General features: G+C 42.0%; 2 protein-coding genes across 2 annotated transcripts; one reads left to right on the forward strand and one right to left on the reverse strand.

The window, feature by feature from the left end:
* Positions 1 to 1,429: 1,429 nt before the first annotated feature.
* Positions 1,430 to 5,565, reverse strand: shisa3 (shisa family member 3). Its single transcript, XM_022199404.2, has 2 exons — positions 4,485 to 5,565; positions 1,430 to 2,536 (listed from the first exon to the last, which is right to left on the reverse strand). Exons 1-2 carry the CDS (start codon positions 4,753 to 4,755, stop codon positions 1,950 to 1,952), a joined length of 858 nt encoding a protein of 285 aa, XP_022055096.1. The 5' UTR covers positions 4,756 to 5,565; the 3' UTR covers positions 1,430 to 1,949.
* Positions 5,566 to 6,043: 478 nt separating this feature from the next.
* Positions 6,044 to 16,396, forward strand: LOC110954730 (BEN domain-containing protein 4). The gene is made up of 6 exons (XM_022199403.2): positions 6,044 to 7,299; positions 10,741 to 11,319; positions 12,527 to 12,618; positions 12,797 to 12,823; positions 12,940 to 13,180; positions 14,305 to 16,396. The coding sequence occupies exons 1-6, from the start codon at positions 6,831 to 6,833 to the stop codon at positions 14,535 to 14,537; spliced, it is 1,641 nt and encodes a 546-aa protein (XP_022055095.1). The 5' UTR covers positions 6,044 to 6,830; the 3' UTR covers positions 14,538 to 16,396.
* The last annotated feature ends 1,263 nt before the right edge of the window (positions 16,397 to 17,659 follow it).

A 17,659-nucleotide genomic window follows, 5' to 3' on the forward strand; every position in this document is an offset into this window, starting at 1 on the left:
TGTGCCAATTTTGGACTAAGACTAAATAAGTCAGCAATATTTTTTTCTTGTTAGGTTTTTTTCAAATCCTTTTTGGTGTAATCAAGATTAGTCAACTTACATAAACTTCATCAACTACTATGTTGACAATAGTCATGTTTTAGGCAGAAATGCCAACAATTTTCTGTTCCTCACATATGAAGACTGTCTGCTTGTCTCAGTTCATTTGTCATCGTGAACTAAATATCTTTGGACTTTAGCCTGTCGGTCGAACAAAACTTGGCTCTTGTGATTAACCGCTTCACAATTTTAAGAGATTTTATACATTAAAAAATAAGTAAATCAACAGAAGATTTGTCTGGTGCCAGTGCAGCCAAACAAATCAGAGGTATTTAATAGAGAGGTCATTTAACCAGACGTTCAAGTGAAGAGCTGCTGGTGTTTGTTTACTGTGTTCGATCCAATCCAGTGACACAAAGCAGCTTTTCTTTGTTCTGTGACATTGTTGATATTACTATGACAACTCCACTAAGACTACTCTAAAGAGAAGTTCTGCTGAAAAAATAACCACAAATGCTATGAATAACAGTATTTCATCACACAGAAGTCTTATGGGTTTTAACTTTAATGTTGCCAATCTTATTACCGTAAAAAGAAGTCTGATTTTGTTGAGAGAGTTTTCAGAAGTTTATGACCCAGAAAACATTCTGAACTTCAGTTCTTCTGAAACTCATGAGACAGTTTTAAGTAAAAACATTCAGTGGGAGAAGTAATAGTCAGATCCCACCTTCATGGATAGCTGGGAAAATAAATTGGAAACGCATTTGAGCTTGGCAAAGGTACAAAGGCTTGGAAAAATCCAAAAGATTTAGGAAATGTCATGAAGACATGTTCACAACTTGTGTTTTCCTTTTAGAGGCAGAGTGTGGAAGGTGAAAGAAGTTCAAACTGACAGCCGCAAGTATAAACAAGACCTGAAGAAGGTAATGCTGGAGTCTGTCAGATACAAATCATGTAAGTTGTATTTTGTGATAAAGGCACAGACTTGAGGAATCTGACCGTAGCAGCAAAAATCTGCACAGCGAACAGTTTGCAGACATGGATTGCCAAATCTATTTCACAGTCAGGTAACTGGGGAACAGAATAGTCTTTGTCGACACTTTGTCATACCTGCTGCTGCAACCTAAACCTCTATTTCTGGGGCGAGTTGTTTTTAACACTGTGACCATGCCATGCTCATTGAACACTGACAATGACTGATCTCAGCGCTGCATTCCTGCTGTGAAGTCTGGCGCAAGAATGAGCGACAGGTAGGGAGCCGCTGCGCAGGCCCGACCGCTCCGGTTTCCTCTCTGTCTGAGCGATTAGGCTTTTTCCTGGACATGGCTTCTTTCTGTTTAAATGTCAAGCATGTCATTTAACAAACCTCACATAAATCAGTGCACAGAAGTTACAGAAAGAAATTTATTAGCTGTGAATTAGTCAATCAATATGACAACCCAGATCTGGGTATAACACCTGTACAACATCTTCGAGAAGTCCACATTTCCTCCAAAATAAAATGTCTCTTTCAGAGGGCCTTCCGATTGTCAAAAAACAAAGTTCCCTGGTTTCCAATGTCTAATATAGCTGCATTAATGGAGCGATGCCCAGCAGAGTGACAGGAACAGTCTGTTTTTTTAGGAAGGTGGATGAAAACTGGTCAAGATTCTAGTCTCTGAACTTCCACCAAAAAGTATAGAAAATAAAACAATATAAAAGTGCATATATTTCAGAAATTGGTCCAACGGGTCTGCTGATGTGTCCCATGTGGCACTTCAGGCCACGCTTTGTCACGCTTAACCCCCCGTCCTCCCTCTGTGTCCATTCAGCTGGTCTTTTAAACCAACAGCTGTGTTGCTGTGTGTTTAGGTTCACATCTTACCCTCCAAAATGCCTTATAATCTCTCTATTTCCCCCTGAGAGCCCTGTCAGCTCTGTCCAAAGTCGGCAAAGCCCTTCGCCGCTGTGAAGGCGTCAGGCTGCAGGGGGAAGAAGTACTGCTGGGGCAGAAGGAAGCTGGCGCTCTGAGAGGGGTGAGAGGGCTGGTGCAGCTGCAGCTGGGTGTGAGTGGAGGGCAGTGGGTGCTGGATGCCTCCCGCCGTGGGTGCTGGTGGGGATGTGTAGGGGGGAGGTGGAGGTGGAGGCAGAGTCTGTGGGGTCTGAGTGGGAGTGGAGGCCGACGAGGAGACGGTGGCAGACACCAGGCAGCCGTGCTGCTGCTGCTGCCCCGGGCCTCCGAGAGAAAACCTCCGCATGGAGCTGCCTCCTCCGGCCGAGCTGGAGCTGGTGGTGGCCGTGCTGGACTGCCGCGACGGGGCGCGGAGGCTGGGGGGAGCCGTGGTGAGGATCATGGGGATGGTCTCGCCCTGGCAGCTCCGCAGAGAGAAGCGAATAGGCTGCTGGGTCGGCTGTTTGGGCCGCAGGCAGGTGCAGCAGTAGACGGCCACCAGCGAGCCGACCACGACGAAGGCGATGAAGATGCTTCCCACCATCAGGAAGGGAACGTAGACGGGCTCTGAGGGGAAGAAACATGGCAGGTTAGGGTCAGCTGTGACAGAAAACCACATCTTATGAAAACATTAAATATTAACACCAAAACCCATCAGTGTTCTGATTAACCCCAGAGATATAAAACCAACACATTTAAAGACTAAAAAATATTAGTAAAGTGCATTTTTTTATACTTTAACCAATTATAAGCATTCTGTAAGTATTTAAAAAAAGATTTCTGACACACTGTAATGCAGCTGATAGCAGATATAAGACAATTTATCTGTATTGTTTATTATATTGTCATTTATCGCTCGTTTCCACACGAGCCTCCACTTACGTTTGGCCACAAGAGGAATTACAGCTGTCAACAAACACATTATATAGAGCCTGTAAATCCTAAATAAGGGGGTTTTAAAGTCTTACCTTGTCAGTCACAAAGAAATACGGCCTGTGCTGAAACTTACAGTGGAGAATACTGTGGTACTAAACATTTTAATTGTGATTTCTTTTGAATCCTTTAGTGTATTCTGAGCATAGACATTCCTGCTAAAAACACAAACATCTCAAGTTACACTCAAAGACCTTCTGCACTTGGGGAGGAAATCTACAAGTGTTTATTTGTTTTAATAGGAGGAAAATGGGAAATTGTGAGCACACAGTCCATTCAGTTTAAGGCTTATGAGCTTATCCGTTTGGGAAATTTAAGGAAAACTGATAAAACCTACGGAGTTAAAGCAGCTTATGATTAAAACCTTCACAACCAACAGTGAGTTTAATGTAAGAACTGTGAAAAGAAGCCACAGAGTCGAGTCGCTGCCTGGCAGTGTTGTGATTACTTCAGTTTGAAAATTAGTGAGCTGTCAGGTTGAATGTGCTTTAGATCTGGCAGCACAATAAGCCTGCTTGTGTGAGAAGGTTCTGACTGCAAAAAATGAGAAACAAAACACTTCTCATCTGTAATCCAGTTCTGCTTGATCAAGTTTCGGACAAATTTCTGCTTCATAATTTTGACAGGAATTTGTTTTAAGAGTGTTAGCTGAGTGACTGACAGGCTGGCTCATCAAAAACAGTCCAGTTTTCCTTTTAATGCTGATAACGATCTGGATGTGACGAGCTAGAATCAATCACAGAGATAAAAGCAGAGGCTGAAAATACATTTAACTGACTTTCCTTAATAGGTCATAAAAACACATACTTTAAAGAAAAACAAATTCAAGCACATAAGTGTCTGCTTTAATAGTTTACCTCCTGCTACTACCAACAAAAACACACATAATTGATAATTACAGGCTGCAATGGTTAATTGATTAGCTGCTGACTATTAAATTAGGCAACAAATATTTAGGTAATTGATAAATCAGTTTGACATAAGTTTAAATTCTCTGAGTAGAGCTACTGAAATGTAAGTTTTTTTTCTGGTTTCTTTGGGTCGAAGACAAAAAATTTGAGGATGTAATTTTGTGCTCTGGGAAACACCAACTGACATTTTTTACATTTTTCTGAAATCCTATAGCTGAAACTTACAGAAAAATAATCAACAGGTTGATCAACGATGGGAAAAAAAAAAAAAAAAACCATCACTTCAAGCCCGAATAATAATAGTAATGCTTTGCCATGAGGAGCTTGTGTTAAATTGGCACAAATGTAGGCCTTTGCTTTAATTTCTCATTATTCCAAAGGATGTTTTAGTTGTGCTGAAGTGTCCTTAAGCAAGGCACTGAAACTTTACCTGCTCTGTTCTGTATTAATTGTGACCTTTGACCTCTCCCAGTAGACCTGACACAACTTCAACTAACACTAATGTATTTTAATAAGGCATACAACAAAGTTAAACAGTTTATTTGAGAATTGTGAACAATTTACGTGTTTTATTATCCAATCTAATTAGGCCTTTTGTGTGGGATTTGTCGGATACCTTTCTCCTGAGCAAACACTCAGACCCAGAAGAAGCTGTAAAACCGTGAACTTACGCGCTGCGTACTCGGTGTTGTCCACCTCCCGGTCGTTGGTGCAGCTGCCCTGGTCCAGTCGTGCGTCCGCGGCGGCGCAGCAGTAGCGCAGCGAGCAGGAGCCGCAGCACACGGTGGCGTCCATGGTGTCAAAGTCCTCCGGACACTGGAAGCCTTCATGGTAATTCCCATTAGCGTCCAGCCAGCCGTGGCAGTACTCTCCCTGCGCGTCCGATATCCGCAGATTCCAGGTCAGATATCCCAGCAACAGGCAGCTCAGCAGGCGCATCATCCCGGCGAGCCGCGGGGGGTTCACGGTCCCCGGTGGACACCGTCGCTCCGAGCTACACGCTCCTCATCGAGAGGAATTCACCGAGAGAGAAACTCGACGGCTGGACCCACACATGTGAACTTATGTCACCGTCATCTTAAGCAGCAGCTCAGAAATCCTTAATTGAATCCTCTCCGTGTTCTGATGCCGTTAAGTAACTTTTACCAACATGTTTACTGAACTTTACTCTGATCCAGGAGAACCAGCAGAGTGACGCGGAGCAACTTTCCCTCAGACCTCCGTGTTGTGTTGGTGCAGAAGTTGTGCGACCACCTCACCGCAGAGCTGCTACTTTTGTGAGTCGGGCTTTGGTACGCGCGCACGTAACCCCCATTAACTGCGACGTGCGCGATCACGTGTCGGCAGCGATGCCAATTAATGAGCTGATCATAATTCCATGAAGGTGCCCAAATAACACGCATACATTATTTTAATTAGCTTTTTCTGTAGCAGCTTTAAACTACTGAATATTATTCTGGCTGCAGTTTTTAGTCTCTGCTCGTTTTTACATTTAAGACTGAACAATACAAATGGGTTTAATGGAAGCACAGCAGGATGGTGCCTTTTAGAGGTAAATCACGTTTGACACTGGATTTTGAATAATAAACTAACACTGTCTTGCCATATTTTTAAAAAAATGTATTTGGAAGAAATAACACAACTCACAGGAGTGTTGCTGCTACATGTACACTACTAAAATCTTTAATTTTATAGATTTTTTTCAATGTTACACAAAAAATAATACAATTCCAAAAATAGTCTTTGAATTAACATTTCTAATGTGAAATAACATTTAAAACATGTAACTGTGAAGCTAAAGTTAGCATAGTTCAACTGGCCTATCAGCTCTATAACTAACTTTACTGAGTCAGTTTAGATATTTTGACAATATTCTACTTTTTTTTTATTCAAACACATCTTTAGCATTCAGGTACTAGAATCATACTGCTAGTTTATTTGTAATATGTCTTTTTAATACCTATTTGGCCAAGTACGCTACAACAGATGAAAATTAGCATCTTAAGCTAACTCTGCCGCTGATGAAACAAATTATAAACCACATTTTTATATTTAAATTTAGTTTGTGATCAGTGTAGCAGGTCTTGAAGCTAAACTAATTCTCTGAAAATGTCTAGCTGATTTATTGGTTTATAATATTGACCAGCTTGTAGCTGGCCTGTTTAGCTTCGATGACTGTGGGTTGTTTTTTTTTTTTTACCCAGTTTGGCGTGTAGAAACGATTTTAACTGGATGTGTTTTGGGGTTTCGCAGAAGCTAAAACTTCAGAGCTGTCAGGACTGTTTAAAAGGAGAAGGAACATGTGTTTTAACCAGCAGCTGGTTGAATCCTGTAGAAGTGGCGCCCTCATGTGGAGATGCAAACTTTTCGTCCTGCGGCTGCTCGGACCGTGAACCTGTTTTTATTTCACACAGGAGGTAAACTAAATGACATTATTAGCCTACTGACTATTTTAATAAGCAGACCGGGGCTTTCAGTTGACCTAAACATGAGTAAAATATGTTTTTCCCCTATTCTGCTTTTTTCGTTCAGTGATGATTTCTAATTGTTATAAAAAGCAAAATCCCCTCTAGTGTTTTCTTTTTCGCCTCCTGATCATCCTCTGTCATTTGTGCTCATGGTGCTCTATTGTTGTTCTGAGCTCAGCGGCAAAATGGCCTCTGCCTTTTCTTTTGTAGGATTTGGCTCTGCTTCTTTCTCTCTTTTTTCCCTCTCCTTCTCATTTTCAGATTGTACTATTGCTACAGCGCCCCGTTGTTCTCGCTGAGGATGTTGGCTACAAAGGAGGCAGGCAGTGGCGCACTAGTCCCGCCTGTATCTCCCCCCTGGAGGAGTCTCGGTGTCGGAGCTGCCGACTGGGGATTGGAGCGGCGACTTGTCAGTAAATTAGCCCACCCTTCACTCGGTGTGTGTGAGGGAAACGGAGCCAGACACTGACGATCTGATCCCTCACTCATCAGCTGCCTGTCACACCAGCACGTCACTACACCGCCGCCGCGCTGTGCCCCCCGGACGGGATGGATGGAGAGATGCAGCCCGCAGACGAAGGGCCCTGCGCCTCGAAGATGTGCCGCCAGCAGCGGGGTCCGTACAGCACCCTGAAGCCCCTCCAGAGCAAGCGATCGGCGGGCAAGGCGCGCTTCGAGCGGTCCGCCGTGGTGGAGGTGCCCCTGTTCGGAGACGGGCATCATTTCACTTTTCACCCTGAACAGCCTCATCCCTTCCAGCCGCACCACCACCACCAACAGCGTCTGCAGCATTTTCACCAGACCAGCGTCGCTATCAGCAGCAGCCAGCAGCATCACCAGACGCCCCAGCAGCAGCAACAGCATCGTTTCCCCTGTGAGACCAGGCCCAGCAGCAGGGTCCCGACATCCACCTCAGCGGTGGCGGCGGCGGCATCTCTTGGTACCCAGCAGCGGCGCGGCAGCAGCGGCGGAGCGGAGCCCAGATTCTCCCCGGACTGCACCTACAGCATCAGCACAGGTGGGTCTCAAACTTGTTCAGAGTGAGTGATGAGAGTATCTCCTGCTCAGGTCTGCTCTCATTTTTATTCAAGATTGTGGGATATTAAGAGTTTTTCCAGTCTACATGTCTGCAGGTATTGGTGTTTATTATGGATTTGCTGCCCGAACACATGACCATAAAGCCTGTGCAGATTTAGTAAACTTAAATGCAAAGCAAACAGCCAGAGTCCCTTTTGTTTGCTCCAGATCACCTGTGCATGCTTCATGTTTTTGTTCCCATTTCTTCCTTCTTCTTCTCTTGTCAGCAGTGATTGATTTGCAGTTGTAATGAGGGCAGTCATGATTGAATCTGCACTGTGCATGTGCTAAAAATTACACTGGGTAATTGTCTGCCTGCCTGCTTGTTTGTGCGAGTGTGTGTTCATTTGTGTGTGTGTGTGTGTGTGTGTGTGTGTGTGTGTGTGTGTGTGTGTGTGTGTGTGTGTGTGTGTGTGTGTGTGTGTGTGTGTGTGTGTAAGAAGGGCCCTCGCAATCTCCTGTTGAAACACATTGTTCCCTGCTCATTTTTCTCCTCAGCTGCTGTTCATTAGAGGGCTGTGCAGGAAGAAATGTGTTCCCCATGTGGAGGGCGGGTCCATGGGAACCCAGCATTAAGATGAAAGCAGCGAACCTAATCCTGGCAGTTACAAAATTAAATATTAGACATCTCATCCCTTAATCAGATATTAATCTCTTTATCACAGCTGGCAGCTGAGGCTCAATTTGCTGCTGGTTATTGTTGCTTTACAGACAATCAAGTGCTCAGCCAGAGCTCAGGTTGCACTGTAGCCCTACATCACCCAACCTACATGTGAGCTGACAAATGTTTGCATCAAGTGTTACATGTTTAATGTTAAAAAGATGTCTGCAACACACTTGAGGTTTAAGTGTTTTGTGATCCTGTTGTTTGGATTTGCGTACACATGACTGAGTGCTGATGAAACAATCAGCACAAAACCATATTTTCCCTGCTCTGGTGAATCTGCTCATATCGCATAAGATGCAACATCTAATCCCAGCTAAACGTGCCATGCATTCTCACTGATAGTGACACATCAAAGTGCTTTTATCTGCACAATGGGAACAACTTAATGTCCTCTCGTGGCAGAGGGAGAAAAAAAAACTTGATGTCCCTTCTTATGAAGAGAAGCACCAGAGGGGACCCTGGGACTCAGCAATCAGTTCAGCACACAATAACACAAATTGCATTGAAAAGCCTTTCCCAAAGAGTTGTGATTAAAATAAATGGGTCTCATAAATTTGCCTCTGCCGAGCGTGTTGTTTTTAATGAAATTTTATGAGGCTCTCAGCTCACACTGCCACAGAACTGGTGAGAAAAGAGGCGAGGGTGGGGGTGACGGTGGGGGTGCAGCGAGTGATATCAGATACATCTCGGCGGGTAAACAGAGACAGCACGCATATTAATAAATGCGACACATCTGCGCCAGGCTGATAGACACGTCTGAGCGAGTGGCAACGCAGCAATGGCCGCCTAGAACTCATTTTGTCAATGTTGTGTGTGTTTGTGTGAGGCCAGTGGACTCATAATCATTACATGGAGGTGTGTGTGAGATCATCTCATTGAGACGTGCCTAGACTACCAGGGTAACTATAGACCGAGGCTTGTTTCTGGACAATAGCTCCGCGCTGATTTTCTTTGCTCGGCTGGGTTTGGTCACAGCAGATACTGTGACTTTAGAGTTTATTGACATCTGAATAAATCAGCATAATCAAGCTGACATTTTTATGAACAGAGGAGCCGGCTGTGTGTTACTGTAATGGAACACTTTGCTGCTATAATACATGGTGGAGAAGAAAGTTAAAGGAGGCATAAAGAACTAAAACTGACAAGTAAAGTACATTTTTATCAACTTTGGGATAGTTTACATGAGCATTCCCATTTTCTGTTGCTTTTTGCTTCGCGACATTTTAGACAAATCCAGTACTTTAACATCTCCAAGCTAAACCTGTTGGTTATTTTCAAGAAAGGCTTCAACTTTTAAGCAGAACACATGATAAGTTTGGGAAAAATTGATTGCTGACAACAGAACTGGTGACCTAAAAAAGCAACTGGAACAGCAGAAATATTTTCCCTCTAAAGTTTCCAGAGGTCAAATCATGCAAAGTTTTATGAAGCTGAAGCTTTTTCTCCCTTCTGCATTAATCATCTCATGACCTCCCAGGTTTATTTTCTGTCCCAACTCCTGTGCAGGGAACCAGCAGTAAAACACTTCGACCACCTACAGCAGTAAAATGCTGCTTCTACGCTGATGCATCTGTACTCTAAATCTAATCATGTCATGTGTAATAGGAAGCAGAATAACTACATCCACTGTGTTCAATAGTTGTAGAAGTACTGGAGTATTTTTCATTTTCTAAATAGTATTTCCTCCACTGTATTTCAGTATAATCTGTTGAAACCAAATGTCTGCCAACAAAGAAAACATTATCACCATCAGTGTCCTTCAGGTCCTTTTCTTATCTGCTGTGCATCATTCGAGCTTATCTCACAATCACAACAGCAAATAGAATTTGTTCGTTTGCCCTGAAATGTGCCCTGTAGCCCTTTCATCTGTAAAAGTCCAAATATCTACGCTTCTGTAGCAGCTGAGTAAATGGAATTTTCTGGGAAATATTATTTGTGTCTTAGGATGAGATGTTCGTCAACTGATTGCATTGGCTATTGAGCGAACTGAATAGGAGCCATGTGATCAAGCCAAGCGCTTCACATCAGCCTCCAAATGAGCCTAAACTTGTGCTTTGTCAACTGGTGTTTCAGGTCTTTCAGAGGTCAGAAGGAAACTTTAGAAATAACATCAGCCTGAAAGCTTATCAAGCTCCTGTGACTCTTTCATAATGAGTTTGGCTGCAACTAATGAATATTTCCTTTGTCTGTTAATCTGTTGGTTATTTTCTCAATTAATCGATTACTTGTTTGGGCTATAAAATGTCAGAAAATGATGAAAAATGTTCATCAGTGTTTCCCAAATCTCAAGAAGATACTAAAAGATTTATTGCCATAAAGGAGGAAAGAAACAAGAAAAAATATTCTAATTTAAGCAGCTGAAATCGGATAGTTTTAATTTTTTTTCTTTAATTTCTTAAATTTATTCAAACTGATTAATGAAGATAAGATAATCCTTTATTAATCCCACAGTGGGGAAATTTGCAGTGTTACAGCAGCAAAGATAGGGCAAACATTTAAGGAATGGAGTACAAAAATAAACCTAAATATGCACAAGTACAAGGTATAGACATAGCAGCACTGCACGTCAGTGGTATTGCACAGATTCTTTCATGGACAGAAATCGATCACCATAGTTGGTGATTCATGTGCTATTTGCCAGCTATTCGATTAATTATTGCTGCTCTAATAATGAGCATCTCTCACAGCTGATGGTTTCTCCTCTGTTCGCTGTAGAAAACCGTCTCATCCTGGATGCCTTCGCCCAGCAGTGCAGCCGAGTCCTCAGCCTCCTCAACAACGGCCGTCTCCTGGAGCCTCCCTCGTCCTCCTCCTTCCCCTCTAACATCAAGATGGAAGACGGGCCACAGGACGCTCAGGGGCTCCACTGCTCCTCAAAGGGGAAGTCCAAAGCTGAAGAGAGCTCCTCCAGCACCGACCCCGAGGAGGAGGCCCAACAAAGCCATCTGAACCAACAACAGACCTCTGCAGTTCTCCGCATCTTCACAGACTCCCTCCAGAACTATCTGCTCTCAGGGTCTCAGCAGCAGCAGCAGCAACATCTGACTGTGGGTCTGGAGGACGAGCAGTGTCCGTCAGCAGAGCCCGGCTCGGGGGCTTCTCCTTCCAGACACAACCTGGGAGGCTGGGGATCCCCGACTCCATCGGAGTCTTACGGCCACCCGTCGTCCACGCTGCCTGAGGAGGAGGAGGAAGAGGAGAGCTGCTGTCCTCGCTGCCTGGAGCTGGAGCAGGAGGTGTTGTCTCTGCAGCAGGAGAACGAGGAGCTCCGCAACAAGCTGGAGAACATCCCAGGTGCAGCAATGTCAGCCAGGACTTCACTGGGTATTGATGTTCAACTCTGGGAGGGGACAAAGGATTAGGCAGTTCTTACTTCTGTTTGATACAAAGTGGTGACAAGCTAAAGGAAACAACTTCAGTGCTTGTTTTCAACTTGACTGGAGGTGTGAGCTCTGTTCTCCAAAAAAATATTTTTTGGTATTTCTGCAATGTTAATAGAGAGTACTGTCTAACTGTGACAAATGAAAGCACCAAAAGAACCTCAAATCAGTGAGTCTAAGTAATTTTTCAGTCATTATTTTGAAATTAATCAGTTTAATTCTCAAACTGAAAACATGTCACCTGTCTATATATCTGTTCAAAAGCAGTATGAGAAGATAAGAATTCAAATGGGTACATGTGCAGGAGTATTTACTGCAACATGTCTCCAGAAAACTGCACTTTTCATTTGCTTCTTTTAAAGTTGTCAGCATTTACTCATTTACATGTAACATACCGAACTTTTGAGTTGATATTATCTTATTCATCTCCATTTAACTACTCCACAGAGGCAGTAATAAGACTCTGCTCTTGTTTTAGTTTCTGATAGGTTTTATAAGAAGCTTGTCATTCGAATTCAAAACTTTAATAACTTCAGCATGAGAATCAGGTGTTCTCTGTAGCTGTGGGATATTTACTGTAATCAACATCAGACCTTGTGTGGAACCACTTTGAAGCAGAATTAAGAACAGTGACGCCAGCTTTCTGCATAGAGCCATGAAAAATTATTACATGTGTGAGACTGACAGAGCCAAAAATAGAAATACAAATTGGCCTGACCAGCATTCAGGAAAATGTTGAGCACTTTTGCCTGAAAAATATTTCTGAATTGATTATCTGAAAGGCTGTCCCCTCGTTTTCTTTGGTTGCGTTATCTAAATGCATCACACGGTCTTGGCAGCATTTTAAAAGGCATCTATTTTTGTTAACTTTTCTGCTCTCCCCAAAGCATTCAGAGCTCTGTGGTGTCACACTAACCTAATTTTCACTAAAACTGCTTATTTTAACTGCACAGAAAAATCTATACACAGTGCACTTTATCCTTTGGATCCCAGAGTTATACAACATGAGATTCAGAATCATCTTTGTTTAATTATACACCAGATGGATTGTCTTGCTGCTTTCTAAGGATTTTGACGATGTGTTTCTACTACTGGTCACATTCGCTTGTGTTTTTATACAGTTCCCTGTCAAAATGTTCTTGACTACTTCAAGACTGTTCTTGAGTTTCACAACCAGCTGATCCAACCGATGCCGGAGGAGCAGCTCACAGAGGTGAGGAAACAGCCTCCTGTTCGTTATTCACAGCTATTTACAGCATGTGTTATCCGTAGCATATGCTAAGGTACAAAAATATCATGTCAGATCCATTCTGTATTGGAGAGGTCTTCGTGGTGATAATTGTGCGAGAAAATGGTGTGAAAATATGGAACTAAAAAATGTGTCTGTACAGGAAGAAGAACGGCAAACGGTCTTTGAGGTTTGTGTTTTTATTTAAGAACATACAGATCAAACTACGTTACATTTTTGAGAACATGCTACAGATTAACAGCTGCTTTTAAAGTTTTTGATCTGATGTGCCGCTCATCCCTGCAGGGCAGTAAGCAGCTCCTGGAGAACTATCCTCTGTTCATCACCAATAAGCAGTGGGACGAAGCCGTCAACTCCTCTAAGAAAGACGGCAGGAGGCTGCTGCGCTACTTGATCCGTTATGTGTTCACCACAGATGAGCTGAAGTTCTCCTGTGGTTTGGGGAAAAGGAAGCGCTCAGTTCACTCAGGAGAGCCGGGGCTGGAGAGGCGACCGCTCAACCCCGTCAAAGTCAGCTGCCTCAGAGGTACGTTCCCTCCAAAGTGTAGATTCAGAGGAATGTTTGCTTTATGTGTCAGTCTGCTTGATTTACGTGAGATATCCTATGACCTCTGCTAAAAAAAATAAACGGCAGAACTTCTCCATGAACTTCTGCCAAATGTCTACTTATGAAATCTTACTCAAACACATCAGAGAATTCCATTTCAACAAACCATTTACAGAATTGAAAAGCAGCAACACCTGTCAACTGAGCTCATTATTTCTAACAAAATTGAATTCTACCAAACTGTGACACTGTGTTCATATAGCAAATATAATATGCCAAATAACAAAACAAATATTTTTAAAGTTCAGAATGTAAATCATTCATCTGATATATTCAGTTTATAACCTGCCAGCGGATTTTAAAGACATGTTTTTACAAAAAAAAAAATCCCCATAGCTGCACCATTTGTCATCTGAAAATTTTACCAAATCTGAGCTGAGAGTTGTGATATCTAATCAAAGTCACTTTAGAATTTTATATCCTTTAAAAACCTGTCAAAAATAAAGCATTTCTGATAACCAGTGTAAAAAACAACAACTCTATGCTCCCCAATACAACAATAAAGCCATTAGTGACTTAACTGTGACTGACAATATCATGATTAAAATTCTCTGACATCTTGACAGAGCAGATAGGAAACAAGTACAGATACAAATTAACGTTGGTAGTAAAATATCTGTAGTATGTAGAGTGTTGATTCTGGGTTTTTTCAAATTTTGCAAAAAACATAATCGAAGAAATTCAAGTCGCAGTTTTCTGTGTTTATGATTTATGACATTATAAATTTGTTGTACGGCACAATATACACATCTGAGTTGGTTTTACCTCTAGCCATGGTTGTGCTGTTTCCATAGAGGTGCAGGACTTTATTCTGCAGTACAAAATGAGCCCAAAGTGAGTAACAATGCAACAGAAGTCAAAAGCATCAGCTGATAGTCCTGTTGCTCTGCCTCGCTGTTGTTTGTCTTCTTATCCTCATCATCAACTATCATCCAAACTCCACCTGGTGTCAATCTAAAAACTCATTCCCATCAAATCCTGATCAAAGGTCCCTGTATTTCCACTAATTTAACATATCACGTTGTAATTCAAAATCTCGCCAGAGTTTATCCGGATGCACTGTGCCTCAAATCCAGACTGGTGGATGCCCTCGGAGGAGCAGATCAACAAAGTGTTCAGTGATGCCGTCGGTCACGCCCGTCAGGGCCGAGCGGTCGGCACGTTTCTGGGCAGCAGCGGCAGCAGCACCAGCAGCCTCTATATGGACGGCTTTGACGGACATCTGTCGCAGGACGAACTGTATTTAAAAGGCTGCCAGAATGGCCAGTCGGATTGAAGTGAAAGGAGAAGTTAAAGACAAATGCTTGAAATGTAGCTGTACAACAACATATCCCAAAACACCGACCTTATCCTGTCACAGTGACGAAAACATTCCAGAGGTTTATCACACAGAATATAACTGCAGGCCTCTTTTCAAATAGTTTTGTAGCTCTTTTGTCATTTTTTTATACAGAAACTTTTCTTTATTCAAAATTTGACACTTTAAGGTTTTAAATTGAACACAATTTGAGTCTTCCATGCTACTTCTTCTATGGTTTGATGTTAGGTCACAATCAGTGGAATATTTCTGTTTGGTTTGTTTTGGATGGAGTCACTTCAACAAGGTTGTTTTCTGTTTACATTTTTCACATGCATCTTTAGAGGTCTTCAGGAAGTTATTTGTGTTAATGACCAAATTCTCTCCATCCCTGACGCTGCACCTCTGTCACCCTCATAGTGGACTGTAGCATTTAATAATTTTGATGAATGGCGAAGCACCTTTACTTGCAACCTTTCTACAGGAGTGCCTCTGAGAAAGTCATGTTTCTGTTACCTGTAGTCTTGCACTTTGTGTCCCCATTTTTAAAGAAAGTATTCTTATGTGTGTCATTTAGTTTCTTAAAAAGAGAAGTGCATTTAAAAAGAACGTTGAAATACTGCTTCCTTTTGATTGAAAGACGTTTTGGTCAACGCTGCACTGTTCCTAACGTTCTTGTTAGACGAAATATTGCAGAACCTTTATAAAATTGTGACACCTTCAGTGTTCTACTCGCAATTTTTAAAACTAACAACTCGATTTGCTCCCCGGCTTACCCTCGACCAAAGTTCTCCTCATCTTAAATTCTTAGTCAAATAATTAGCTCTGCAGAAGTTCTCCCATCTGCAAAGGCGACATGACGTCTCCTAAATCCGTTTGAATGACTGTGTGGCAGCGATAGCATGCTGATGTTTGTTCCACACAGTGAACGCCTACTAATTAATAAAACAGAGTTCAGGAAACAAAATGGAAAACTAGAAAATGCAAAATAGACTGTTTCTTTGTTATTTGAATGTCTCCATTTTATTTCCTCTGTTATTTTAAACCTCCTGGATAATATGACTTGTTGGAACCCAGCCACAGAAACAGTTATCTGTAATTTACTCCCTTCTTGTTTTGTTCCAGAAGTCTTTTCATGTTCAGATGGATCCAATCTTTTGGTTTAAGGCAGCTGCCATATAATAATGCCTTAAACCTGTTAGAAGACCTCCACAGTTTAGTGTTAAAGCTGTGTGTCAGAAATCATCTAATGTGTGTTGTTTCTGTCTCACACTAAAGTTTAATGACAATGACAAAGTGTCCACTTCTAAACAAATACCAGTCGATCCAAGTGGAATAATTTGAGCACTTCTTCTTTTCTAAGCTCTTATTTGCACTTTTAAGTGTCTCACTGTAGCTGAAGCAATCCTGCAGCGAGAAGTCCTTAAGTGGAATTTAACCATTTTTATTCTTTGACTTTGTATTTATTTAGCACTCGAGAACTTCACTCCATGACACTGTTTTCTACGTTTGAATGTACCAGAGTCAGTTCGCCATGTCGACAGTGCTGTGTAAATGTGTAATATAAAGTACAGTTATTGTGCGAGGTGTTCTTGAAATACCATGTCTCCCTCTTTAAAAAGCCAAGTAGAAAAGTGCCACAGAAACCTTAAAACCGTTGGATTCTGTCGTTGTGTTGCTGTTCTGAATGTGAGCGTTGGTTTGTATTTACTCCTTTACCCTCAAAGTGGCTGTTATCAACACTGTGAAGCATCAGTCGCATTTTTACCAATCTAAGAAGTTTCTGTTGTTTTGTTTTTTTTATTTATAATAAATAAAATGAGCACTGAAGCTGAAAATGCGTCTATTAACTTGCTGGCAGCAAAACAGCCCCAGAGTATAATACTGCCACCACCATGCTTGATGGTACTTCTGTCTGTCTGTCTGTCTATCCATCCTCCAGTGAATCCCATAACTCTTCATTTGGTATAATGGAATCATAGAAATGTGTCTTAGTCACAGTTTAATCTGGATCTTCTTGAACTATGACAAAATCTGCATACAGCAATGCTAATATTTGGTTAAATGTCCCTTGGCCATTTTGATCCCAGGGGCTTTTGGTCGTCATCTATGAGCTTGTGATTGTGTCTTTTGCCGCCTCTTGACAGAATTGATGCAATTCATCTAAACTTGTTGACTGCCAGTACAGTCTACAGGTTCTTGATGTGGATTAAGTTAGGACTTTAGGGAGGCCAGTGTTAAACCTTAATTCTAGCCTGATTTAACCATTTCTTTACCACTTTTGATGTGTGTTTCTTGTCCTTGTCTTTCTGGAGCAGCTGGTGGCCAAACAGCTCCAGAAGCATAATACTGCCACCACCATGCTTGATGGTACTTGTGTTTTGGGGACTTAAAGGCCTCACATTATCTGCCTTCCTTCCTTCCTTCCTTCCTTCTTTCCAGTACTTTAAAATGTTCATTAGCTGTTCAATGTTATATTCAGTGATGATACCTAAGACTTAATGATTTGTCAAATGAGAGGTTTGTGGGTTGGACATTGTAACTTTAATTGCTAAAGACTCCTAAACTTTACATTACTCTTCCCTGAGCAAAAAGAAAAACACAACTCTGTCCTCCCTGATCATTTTCTTACAGTCCTCAAGATCAAGCACAGACTTATGGTCACAAAAGGCATCCTGTTATGCCACTGAAGAAGGACTAGGTGTTACTAATAAAATCAATGATGGATGAGTTCCATTTAGCTGGTTTCAGGATACAGTGGATGCTGACTTACGGGACACTGTATGCATTAGTGCATTTGACAAGATTATGTCAAAGCTTACTCAATAAATCAAATACAGATTAAGTTAACTTCAATTAGATAATATCAGCGATGTACCAAAAGGCCCCTAATGTTCACATTGAAGCTGTGTCAGGGTTGCACCAGAGAGTCTAGTGGCTCATATATTGTTCAGACAGAAGTATCAGGACGTGACTTCAACATCTTCAACATCTGATTGTCTTTTATGCTGGTTCTGCTCACACTGAAATCCACTAGATGGCATCGCAGCTACAGAGAAGACGTTGTCCATCAGTGGAAACATTTTCCCCCAGCTTATTAA

Source organism: Acanthochromis polyacanthus, chromosome 10 (assembly GCF_021347895.1).
Source record: "Acanthochromis polyacanthus isolate Apoly-LR-REF ecotype Palm Island chromosome 10, KAUST_Apoly_ChrSc, whole genome shotgun sequence".
Taxonomy (NCBI): Eukaryota; Metazoa; Chordata; class Actinopteri; family Pomacentridae; genus Acanthochromis; species Acanthochromis polyacanthus.